The 12,528-nt window shown below is 42.7% G+C and overlaps 1 protein-coding gene across 1 annotated transcript in view; it reads left to right on the plus strand.

Annotated features, from left to right (window-relative positions):
- Positions 1-835: 835 nt before the first annotated feature.
- The window catches only part of MYOM2 (myomesin 2), a 112,451-nt gene continuing 100,758 nt past the window's right edge, over positions 836-12,528 (plus strand). Inside the window, exons 1-3 of the mRNA XM_065400738.1 lie at positions 836-913; positions 10,335-10,465; positions 11,679-11,801. Coding sequence (XP_065256810.1) covers positions 10,359-10,465; positions 11,679-11,801 — 230 coding nt within the window. The 5' untranslated portion in view covers positions 836-913; positions 10,335-10,358. The remainder of the gene's footprint in view (positions 914-10,334; positions 10,466-11,678; positions 11,802-12,528) is intronic.

Here is a 12,528-nt window from a genome sequence, read left to right on the forward strand (position 1 = left end):
TATTATTGAAATAAAGCATTTAGATTGACCCAAATTCTTTTTTTTTCTGGTTGTCGGGTCTTGAAAAGTTAGAAATTTCTTCTTATCATCCCAATTTGGGATGGGAAAATATTTCAAAATCTTGAAAATTTTCCAGGATTAGAAAACCATTTTCTGCCCATCCCTAGTAGTCACACAAACATTGATTGCTAAGAAAGCTAAATTAGGAAGAACAAAGCCTCTATAAGTCCTGCCCATCTTGTACTCCCATGCAAGGGCCAGGCAAAATAACAGAGCTAGCTAATGGTGGAGTCCAGAGATTGCTCAATCATAGTTAAGTTTAAGATTCTGTCAAGGATATTTTTAGTAAAAGTCAGGAATAGGTCGCAAGGACCGACAGGTCGCGGGCAATAAACAAAAATTTCCAGAAGCCCACAATCTGTCTCTGACTTTTACTAAAAATACCCTGGGGAGCGGGACTAACAATCAGAGCACTGCTGGGGGCTGACCTCCAGCAGTTGTTCCAGTCCCGACGCTGCTCCTGCGGTAGTGGCTGACGCAACCCTAGCCGCTGCTCCAGCCTTGGGGTTGCTGCTCTGGCAGCCCAGGTCTGACAGTTGCTCCAGCTCTGTCCCAGAAGAAGTCCCGGAGGTCCCAGAAAGTCCCAGAATCTGAGACTTCTGTGACAGAATCATACCCTTATTCATAGGCTCTGTATGGATGCATACCACCATAAAGATGACAAGGAAATGTGGGGAGGTGGAGTTATAAACCAGCACCCCTACCATACTGACCCAGGGAGCTGGCTGGCAACAAAGGGAACAAGTTGCACCATCCTTGGGGAAGGATTAGGCTCATGATGTGCATTTGATGGCAGGGCTCCCTTTGGGACAGCACATGTCTGGACCAACCCTACACAGGTAAATACTTAAAGGTACAATCTAGCATATCCTCATTTCTCTAATCAGTAATTAAAAGATGAAATAGCTGCATATAGCCCTATCCATACTAAAAATAAAGGAACTTAGCATTAACACAGTTGGAAAAGCAGGGTACCGAATTGTGCTTAAGCCTGGTGCACATGGCAAACATGATCTGGACTAACACAAGTCACTGCCACGCCAGGCAATGGGTCAGAAGCTCTAATCCAAAGTGTGAGTATGGGTGTGCTCATCCAGTTTTGCCAACATGTCTCAGAACCAGTAAAGTAGTCCAGTGACATGGGCAGGGCTTTCAAGTGACTATGAAACCTGTCATCACAGAAGTAGTGGGCTAGCAAGATGCAAAGAAAAAGGGAGAATGCCACGAGGGAAGAGGCCTATAGCAAAAGGGTGGCAGCACTCAAAGTGGGACAGAGTTGCTAGAAGTGTGGGATAGATCGTTTGCCAGAACTCTACAGGAAATTTGGGGGAGTATTGTGAACTTAAGGAAATGTTGTGCATTTAATTAGATTCATTTAATAAAAGGATTTAATAGGCCTTTTACATTCACACGCACACACAATTTGATTTACAAGACGCATCATTCATGTAGTTTGTTATGCCAGGCACCAGAAACTCTTGATGTATTTATATTGTCATTCACCCACTTGTGTCTTGAGTCCACTCCTTCACATGTGAATTGGGGTGCTATCTTGTTGTCTTCATATAAATCTGGTAACAATTAATCCTTCACATAATAAATGTATGGTCCCAATCCTGTGAGGGCACCCAACTTCCATTATAATCAGTGGGAAATAGGGGCACTCAGAACCTCCTAAGATAATGCCCTTTGTGTATATATTTTTTCTGCCTCTGTATACACCTACATATCATATACATGCACATTCCTTATACATTACATACTGTGCATACAGTAGGCAGAAACACCTCTTTTTTTAACCAGCAAGTTAACTGATTGATGATTCAGATTTTGGAGGTAAGTGAGTAGGAGCTGGGCTCTTTCTTTCTTCCCATGTTAACAAGGCTTTTCTAATATAGTTGACATGGCTTAACATATGGCAATGATGTTTTTTATAATCCAAGCAGCCCTTAAGGAGGCATTGGGGAGGCTCAGTTTACAGCTCAAGGCACCAGGAGGATTTATGTCTCCACTAGTAAGATTTTAAAGTATATGGCTCCTTACTGGTCTTTGAAGTTATTATTGTTCTTTAAGTTTCACCTACACACAAAAAATGAGATTTTTAAATAGTTTTCTTATCCTTGACTTGGACCACTTTCACACAGAACGTGACAGTGGGGGGCAATCCTTACCTTTAGGTCAACATTTGCTCTTTTTAGGAGAGAGATCTGTTCCCAGCTCAAAAAATAATATTACCAAAAAATAACATGGCAGATTTTTTCCCTTTAAATTACACTTTCACGCCTATTAGACTGACCTCACTCTTGAGAGAACCAATCAGTTGATTCTATATATAGCAACACATCTGCCCATAAATGGGCGCGAAGGGGTAGTAGCCTCTCTTTAGAGAGAGAAATTATTTTTGTTTTCCTCAGCCAGAGCCTGCTAAGCTGAGTGAGGCTGTTCGTCCTCTCAGCTGTGCAATTTTTATTTCTCCCTAGGTAAGTATATTTCCATTTTTTTAAAAAATTCAGAATCAACAGGAATGATGATAGAAAAATGTTATATACTTTTCTGTACAAAATATATGACACGTATTGGGGAAAATAAAAAAAAAAGCATAATATACATTTACGAATAAAAGAAAAATGACAACAGGAGGGGAAAATATTGCATGGTTTTATTCTGTTCATTAATTTTATTTTAATGAATATTATTATATTTTCATCACTATCTTTCTACATAAATACAAACTCAAGGCAGGTGGGTTTATATGCCTTCCTTATTCCAAATACAGAGTTCCTCTTTCTTCTGTATTTACTTAAAAAAAGAAGAAAAAAATAATTTAATCTAGAATATAAACATAATGTAACTGGGACCAAAAGTCCTATTCTATTTTTGTCAGTGATAGTTTCAAGTACCTTTCTTTAAAAGATAGATTTCTGATTGTTATTGCCTTGAGTTCCATGACATGTTTTGATCCTCCTGAAAATTCCAGCTAAATACCTCTGATAGAGCTTTTGGAATTGCGCTCATGTACTTGAAATTATGCCTGCTAGAAAGAGATAGTGGAATTGGATGATTACACATAAGAGCCAATGAAAGTGTTGTAATGAAGGATAATAGATGTTGGAATGCTTGGCAGCGACTCACTTTCACTATCTCACTGTTTCACATTTGTTGTCCTCCAGTTAAAAGGACAGGGTGCATTTACAATGTGACTGGGAATCTCCATACTTTACAGAGAGTCTGTTGCAAACTACTTTTGTATGTGGAAAGTTAGGATGAGAACATTTCAGGCCGTGCGGATTATATTTAGTGGGCCAAATGCAGTTCTTATGTCAGCAGCTTTAGTGACTTTGGACTCTTTCTAAAAGTCAGAACAAAATGTTTATAAAATCTTTTTTTTTTTGCTTTGAACATTTAAAATCTTCTGGAGAAAAGTTAATCGGTGTATGTACTCTGTCTGGGCCAGATTCTGCCTGGACCTTACATAGGGGCACTGTGGGAAGAGTTAAAAAAGGAGCCTTCACCCCTATAAGCCCACAGAAGGGCCAGGCAGAATTACAGTTCTTACATTCATGGAAATGCAAGAACTGTTCCCTCCCTACTCCCTTGAAGGTTCATGGTGCCCCTAAGAGGGTGAGGAGGGGTGTCCAGGAGGCAGGGCCATGGCTCCGTCTCCTACCTCTGTGCTGGCAAGCAGAGCTGGATGGCTGCACAGGGGAGCATATGCACCAACGAAGGGGTGAAGCAGTGTGCAAAGCCTCCCTGGACACTAGGAAGGTCCAGGAGGATCTTGCCTGTCTGAGCCAAACTGCCTCCATATTGCTCCTTATTGGGGACTATGTGCAATTTGCATAATCTAGTCCTAAAGATTATGTCAGTTTGAGAGCTATAATTGTATTTGGCTCTTGAATACACTCGTATTTACACAGAAACATCAGCATTTAAGCAGTTTCACAAATAAAAAAGGGAAAGTAACACGAGATCCCATAAATTCAATTCCATCCTGATTAATTATCTCCTGACTGCGATATTTAAGAGCCACAGATGACCCTTGATCTTTACACAAGACTTCCATTGGCATCCATGTGAGTCCTACATATTAAGCTATGAGAGAATGTGTCTTTATTTCTAAGAGATCAATGTAGCCATCTGGAAATTACTTGATGTGTTCTGTCTGAGGTCTTAGGGTACTTCTGGAATACGGACATTTGAATTAAGTGACAAGTGGAAGTTTCTTTTCTTCCATCTTTTACAATATTGAATAGGCAACTGGGAATTAAAGATATTCTAGTGCTCTAACCATTACACATAATGGGGTGCAAAGTGGAAAAATAGGGGACCCAAAATGGAGCATATTCTACTCTTCACTAAGTGATAAAATAAAATAGTGTAACTATTAGGCGGGTGTAATCACAGCAGCCATTGGACAGCAGCTAGTGTATGGAAAAATATGAGTAGAGGCACGTGCTGCAAAATATGTGGAAGCCATGAGATTCCTACAGAAAAGTAAGAATAAGGATATGTGCAGAAGCAAAGGAGCAGGCTATCCTGAGCTTTCAGCTAGTATACCCAGGTAGGGCTCAGTCAGAGCAGGCAAGAGCTTGTCAATCACTCTTTTGCAGCCAGACAAGGGCAGAGACGAGCAGAGAAAGTACATACTGTGTGGTGCAGACTTGGCAATGGGGAAGAGAAGCAAATCTGCAAGCAGCAGGGCAGTTAAGATAGATGAAATGGATTGTAGAGGTGGTGGATTCTACCTCTCCTCCTTGGCCATGGGAACGCAAGTTGTCTATGGGGAGCACAATCAGATTCTCCATCTCACAGCAGTCGATACTCCTACTGACCAGTTTATTGCGGGAGTGCCAGTGCCCAGGGGCTGTGTTTATGAACTTATTAGAGTTACGACTGGTTCTTTAAATCTTAAATGAAATTATTTATCTGACTAGCTAGCTTTACATCTAACCCCACCTCCTTTGCCACGAATGCACTCACTTTTTGAAGGTATCTGCCTGTCCCACAGTTCTTGATAAGCTGCTTTTGTACTCCAAAAGTTATTATTGTGTTATGAGTCTGTGTATAGCCTGACCCCTGAACTCTGCCTTCACTCTACTTGTGGCTGACTACCATATAGTATAGATAACACAAGTAAATATTCACATGCGACCCTCTCTAACTGACTTGAATAATCTAATTACTCTGCTAAATAGAAGTATGAATTAAACTGTTTTATATTTTATTTCGAGTCTCTAATCTTCTGGGAAGGGACCATGTCTTTGTGTTTGTATAGTGCCTAGCACAATGGAGTCTTGAACTTGATTGGGGTCCATGGGAGCTACTGTAACAGAAATATATATATATATATATATATTGAGACAGGAGGGCCAGGGAGCAGTGGGAGAATGGTAGAGGGGAAATATATAAGCCCTTGGCTAATTAAGGTGTGGTTCCCTCTAGGCTAGGGAGGATGGCTACAGGTTAATTGGAGCACCTGCAGTCAATTAAGGCCCTTTCAGGAACCTAATAAAACCCCCTGCTTCAGGCAATCAGGGAGAAGGAGGACTGGAGTCATGACTGTGTCATGAAATTTGAAGACCAGAGAACTGAAGTAAGGGAGACCCTGCCCTGGCAGGGGAGGGAGACTCCCTCCCTCTGTGTCTAAGGACCGAAGGTACCCTACCCAAGGGGTAAGAACCTGCTGGGGTTGAGCGGCGCTGGGGCTCAGAGTGAGGAGCAAACCCAGACCCCTCCCCTGCTTCCCTCCTCTACCACCTTCCAAGGCCACTAGGGGGGTCCTCGGTGCCCCAAGAGCAGGGGCAATAGGTGGCATCTTAGCCCCCCTGCCAAGAAAAGCCCAGGATCCACCACACTAACATCAGCCATCTTGTCACAATATATATATAATTAACAATAACCTTTTGCCCTGTTATACCAATGGGAGTTCCATATGAAGAAAGAGGGCAGAATGTAGCCCAGATACTACCCTAGAACTCTAGATCTTCATGTAGAATTCCTCGTGAAGTTAATGGGAGTTGTGTAGCGAAGGTTCAAGGGCAGTGTTTGGCCATATTGTATGTTGGCTCCATGGGAGGAACTCTCCTTAACATAAGCGGGAGTTAAATATCACAAGTAGGATATGGCATTTGATGCCAAATTCTGAAATGTTGACTCTTCAATACTCCCTGACTATCATGACTTTAATGGGAGTTTTTCCTGACTAGGACCAAGGACTATGCAAAACAACTGTAGGCTTTGCTATCTGTGAATGTTTAATTGAATTGACAATCTTTAATTTGACCATAACTTTTGGGGTGGCAACAGTACGATTTTGTGTAAACAATTCCCTCTGTTACTAACACTGGTTCAGCTGCACTGATGGGAGTGCTAGTGAAGCCTGGTCTCCAGTCTGCTACTAGTATCTTAAGCGCCATGGGTGACCTCCTGAACCACTGAAATCAATGGCAAAACTCCCATTGACTTCAGTGAGGCCAGATTCTTACCCGCATATCGTGTTACCTAGCTCTGTCCCAGGCAAACTGGCAAAATCCATCCATCTCAGAAAAATAAAATATCATAAATACAATGTATCACAATAGATAAACAGGAGCAGACCCAACAAAAGACTTCCCACAGAGAACACAGCATCCCCCATCTCATATCCACCCCAAAATACATGGGGTGAATCCTGACCCTATTGAAGGCAATGGGAATTTTGCTATTGACTTAAAGGGTGAAATCCTGGCCCCATTAATTTCCCCCCAGAAATCCATCTAAAAGGACTGACTTTGCAGCAGTACTGAGTATTAAACATATACTCCACAAGCATTGTACCTAATGACATTACATTTTGAACTGGTGCCAGGCAACAGCTTCCCTCCGTGCTAACAGAAGGCTAAATAAGTGTGGCTGCTCCCAAGTCCTCTTAATTACTTCTAGTGAGGTTCTGCATTAGAGCTGGTTGGCCATTTGTGTTTATATTCTACATAAAGTTTGGACAAACACTTTAGAATGTCTGAACCCTAATTGTGAGGAAGTCTAGGAACTGATTCATTTGGAATAGAGGGAAAGGGACGCACTTCTCTGAAAAGTTAGTTTTATTTTTAGAAGAGAATTATGAACTTAAAAGTAGCAAAAGCTGATCCACCAGCCACAAGCATCTGATTCTGCTGACCTACATTTGGTCTCAGTAAGAGTTACATGCATAGAAAGTGTAAGAACCTGGGACCATGTGGGTTCTGGGCCACCAATGCTTCTGCATCACCATTGGAAGCTTAGGTTATGTTCTGCTGGAGGATCCTGTGAATCTAGAGCCTGCAGGAAGTACTGCCCAGCAGGGTGCAAGTGGCAGCCCTCTGCAGACCACTGATTGGCTCATGCTGGTATATAAACCAGGACGCTATCATGGGCAGCTGTCTGAGAAATGATGCAGACTGGCTGCTTACTTCTGCTCCAAACCTTGCCTTGCTTCTGACCCTGATTTGTCCCCAATTTCCTGCTGTTTGTAACCTTATGCCTGGCACTGACTCCCTGGTATCCTGACCTGGCTCAACCCCAACTCTGCCACTTGCCTCCCACCTGCAACTTGGTGCCTGACCTAACTTCCTGGTATCCTGACCAGGCTTCACCCTGACCCTGCTACTTGTCTCCTGACCACATTCTGATAAATGACTGGTGCACACAGGCTCCCCGCTGTGTGGTCCTGACAGAAAGGATGCAGGATTGGGTGCATGACAGAGAGCATGTGGGGATATTCACAAAAGAGCTTAACTGGACAAATGTAGCCTGAAAGCAAACACAGGTAGACCTTAACACAGCTGTGTCAATAGTGGAAGTGAGAGGATCCAGGAGCTTGTTTGTTTGCACCTACATGTCTGTGTAGAAACTAATTGTAAAAAGAGCTAGAGACATCAATCAGAGACTTACTAGAGTCAGAACTGCAGGATGGACTGCTTTATCCTTTGCTTCCTGAAAAGCTCATATGCTACCTGAGAATTCTAATTCTATTTTTCCAAGACTTTGTTGCTGCAATTAAGCAGTTATAATGCTTTCTTCAATAAATAAATAAATACAGTTAAACAAGGTATTATTAGGGCTGCTTGAAAATTTTCATAAGTGTCAAATTTTTATAAAAATGTTATCAAACTTTTTGTTTACCATTTATTTTCCATTTTCAAACTAAAACATTTTTGCACATGAATTTTTACAAATTTATTTTTAATTATTTCAATCTTACCAGTAAAATCAAACTGGCAAAATCAAAATCATTGTTTAAAATGGAAAAAGAGAAACAAATGTTTTCAATAAATATTTATATTAATGCATTTTGTGTAAAAAAAAAAAAAAAAAAAGAAAAAAAAGAAACTAAAATTAGTTTTTGTTTTTAATTGTGATTTTCATTTTATTTTTGGCTTGCTCTAGTTATAAGACTCCTGTATTTTTCTTGAAATATAATATCCAGTTAAGTTGAATAGATGTATTATTCATTTCAGTTCTAAAATATAGCCTGATAGTTGATACATTTTTGATCTACAATGTGAAACAGAACATGGATTAAAATATGTCACTACCACTGTCTTTGATTTAAATAAGAAGTTATTTTGATGCAAGTATCTGAAGGAGTTTACAAGATACATCTATTTCTATTCGACTTCCTTTAAGTTTTGTACTCTCTATATGCAGTAATAATGGCTACTTGTTAGATCTTCTTGAAATTGGGCAAAATAATTGATTATGATGGGTGGAAACCTGAGGACCATACCTGGGAACAGAATCTGCTGGTCCTGATGTGGGCACAGTGAAGATGAGGAAGGAGGCGGACTAGCATTCTGTGGGGGAGCAGGCTGCACCCCACCAGGGCCAGTTCCAGGCACCAGGCAACCAAGCTGGTGCTTGGGGCGGCACCTGGAGGGGGGCGGCGCGGCGCTCTGGCCGCCAGGGGGAGAGCCGAGCCCCAGCCGGGGCTCGCCGCCCTCTCGCCGCCCTGCCCCCGGCGCTCTGGCCGCCGGGGGATGGGGGAGAGCCGAGCCCCCGCCGGGGCTCGCCGCCCTGCCCCCCGCCGGGGCTCGCCGCCCTGCCCCCGGCGCTCTGGCCGCCGGGGGAGGGGGGAGAGCCGAGCCCCCGCCGGGGCTCGCCGCCCTCCTCCCAGGGCTCTGGCCGCCCTCCCCCCGGCGGGAGAGCGGAGCCCCCGCCGGGGCTCGCCGCCCCCCCCGGGCTCTGGCCGCCCCCCCTCCGCGGGGGGGGGGGGGCGGCGGAGGCTTTTTTGCCTGGGGCGGCAAAAAAGCCAGAGCCGGCCCTGCACCCCACAAAGGGATGTAATGGCTGGCACATTCCCCCTTCATTCCAGGGATCTAGTCCTTACTAAGGCAAATACTCATTGACCTCACTGGGAATTTGCCTGACTAAGGACCTCAGGATTTGGCCCAAAGTGCTTTGCAAACTTTATATATAGGAATTGCTCCACTCACCACTGAAATGCAACCACCTCTAGTGTAGAATGTGGCAGCCGTTCAGCTGCTTGCAGCAATCCTGTATGACCATTTAGGGCAGGAGAACAGGAAGTGAAGAATCCCTATCCAACTGAAACTGCAAGAGGAATTTAGGGAGACAGACTATAATTATACTATCTGTAATTTATCCAGGACACTGGTGGTAACATACCTACTTTTGCAAAAAGGTGTCATTGGATTTTTAGTGAACACAAACGGATAGTACCTTTGGCAGCACAATAGCTTTTCCTGACTCCATGCTTGGGAATTACTTTAATATTGAGTCAGTGGGAAGTATGTCATATGAGGTCTCCCATCCAAGTACTGATCATATCCAGCCAGACTTAGGGCTGGTCTACTCTATGGGGGGCGGGGAGGGGGGATCGATCTAAGTTACACAACTTCAGCTACGTGAATAACATACTTAGATCTACTTATTGCAGTGTCTTCACTGTGGTGTGTCGACGGGATTCCCCTTGCACTTCTCATTGAGGTGGAGCACCGGAGTCGACGCTAGAGTGACTGGCAGTCAATTTATCGCGTCTATATGAGACACGATAAATTGACCCCCACTGCCCATAGATCCGCCTGGTAGTGTAGACATGCCTTTAGTTAGTGAGATCGCAGCCTGAGGTGGCTATATTAATCAGGTATGACTTTGTCATTCATAAAATGGAATTGCTCAAGCCATAGTAAAGTCACAAATGCTTCAGCAAATAACAGAATTGTAAGGTTCTCAGGAAAGCATCATAATGGGTTGAAAGCCTTGGCTAAATATGACTGTCACTACTTATTTTGTAGGAGTTGGGGCCTGGAAGAAATTGCAGCATGTCATCGAAGAGAGTGCCATTTTACCAGAGAAGGCATAAACACTTTGATCAGTCCTACCGCAACATTCAGACAAGATACTTGCTCCAAGAATATGCAGCAAGAAAGTAAGTGTCTTACATTTCCCGTTAGTGTAGAGGAGCTTCTATTGCAGAGGAATCCATTTCAAAATGTAGAATTTTGTAAAAGAAAAAAAAGTGACTTTGTTCTGAATTTCAGATGTATGGAGAGCAATGGTTCTCAATCTTTTCCATACTGTGAATCCTCTGTCCCATGATCTCCCTACTATCTAGCTGGGACCCCCTTCTATTTAGCAATATGGAGTGTTCATGGTTCCCTGTTAGCAGTTCAGGTTGGAAACTCCTCCCTGAAAGCAAAGTAATGACTCATAAAAACTCTCTCTGATTTTAGGGATAATCATTGCTATAGCATATATCTAAGCATGGGAGCTGATTTTTTTTATTTTTTATTTATTTATTTATTTAAATTCTTCCTCCCAAATCTGTTCCTTGAAGATGTTCACTGCCTTGAAGTGGGGCCTCATGCATTTTGGGCTATTCCAGGTTGTGGTCATTGGGATTCTTATTTTCCCTTTTATACCAAGTTGCAATTCTCCCATGTTCAAAACGCCTTTCCTTCGCCCATGTGTTCAAGGAACCATATGTCTCAAGTTCTGTTGCTAGGGCTATCTGAGATCACCTTTCTCCCAGGGTGTTACTGCAGTACTTCAGATCATCTCAGATGCTTGAGTTGATTGGCCCCACCTGCTATACATGGAAGGGGGCTACTGGAAGAGTGTTCACTGTGAGGTGTACATGCTCCTGGAATACATTTAATTCCCTGATTAATCAGAGACCCATTTGGTGGCCTTCAGAACATGCCACAAGACCAACGTGACGGGTTAGAAAAACAGGGGTGGGAGTTGTTGTTTAGAAGTGGGAAGATACTGTAGGAGGCCTATGCCCTCTATTGGATGTTCCATAGGTGGGGTTAGTGGCCCTGATATTTTACTGAAATTGTTTTTATAAAATTGTGCAATATGGTCAAAGATTGGCACGGGCACAGTGAATAAAGACACTGAATTAAATTAAATAAAAGGGCTGACAGGCTCCATTGAGATGATAACACTACTGGGCATTAGACACTAAGGCTGCATGGTAGTGAATGTAACCCAGCTTCAGTGTGTGAGGTGCCATGTGTAGCTTAAAATGTAAGTTCCTCACACAACACCGCACAGGTACCAGTTGTTCCATTCAGCTGCTTGAATTCCGTGCTTTATCCATATAGCCATTTTACAGTGTTTTCTTTTTGTATTGGAAGGGTCGCTTCTAGACAGGCAGCTTCCTTTAAGTCCTCTGCCAGTACAGAAAGAACTACATGTAGGCTCTGTGCCAGGAGGTTGCACACTTCAGCCGAAGAAGAGTCACAAGAATACAGGAAAAGGTAAAGCTTGCATTGGCACCTTTAAATCACTTTGTTGGGTCAAATGCCATGGAACAGACACTTTTTTTTGTCAGTATACTCTAAGGGAGAAATCCTGGCTTTGTTGAAGTCAAGGTCAAAATTTCTATCGACCTCAATGGAACCAGGAATTCACAGTGAAAGTTTTATTGTAAGACACAGCACTAAATTTGCAGTTCAGTAACAAGGCAGTCACACATTTTCATAATGGCTGTTGGCAAAAAGCTACCCAGAAACCTCTGAAAGGTAGCAAGGTGGCAAAGCAGGTTCATTGACAGAGCTGTCAACAAGATTGGAGCCTTCTATGACACTATGTTCTTCATTAATATCTCATGGTTAGAATACCAAAGGGTCATGTGTCTCTTACATCTTATATTTCTTAGACCTTCAGTCCAGAGGTTTACTCCAAGTTGGCTGTGAAAACCGACATAAAATAAGAAGAAATTGAAATCTACACTGAATCTGGCACTTTTTAAAATAAGAGCAAATATACTGTGCCCTTACTGAATACTAAGATTACGTGTTGGGGGCAGCTTAATTGTATTAGAGTCATCTCCCTAACATCCTATTTATCAAGAGGATAACTTGCCTCAGTTACAGCATTGATATGAAGTCCTATAATAAATGTGCTGACAACTATATTCCATTTCATCAATTTGAGTGGCTGTATGTGCCCTGACATACTCCACAGTAAATACACCAAAGACTC

The sequence above is a fragment of the Emys orbicularis genome, chromosome 3, assembly GCF_028017835.1.
Source record: "Emys orbicularis isolate rEmyOrb1 chromosome 3, rEmyOrb1.hap1, whole genome shotgun sequence".
In the NCBI taxonomy this organism is placed as follows: domain Eukaryota; kingdom Metazoa; phylum Chordata; order Testudines; family Emydidae; genus Emys; species Emys orbicularis.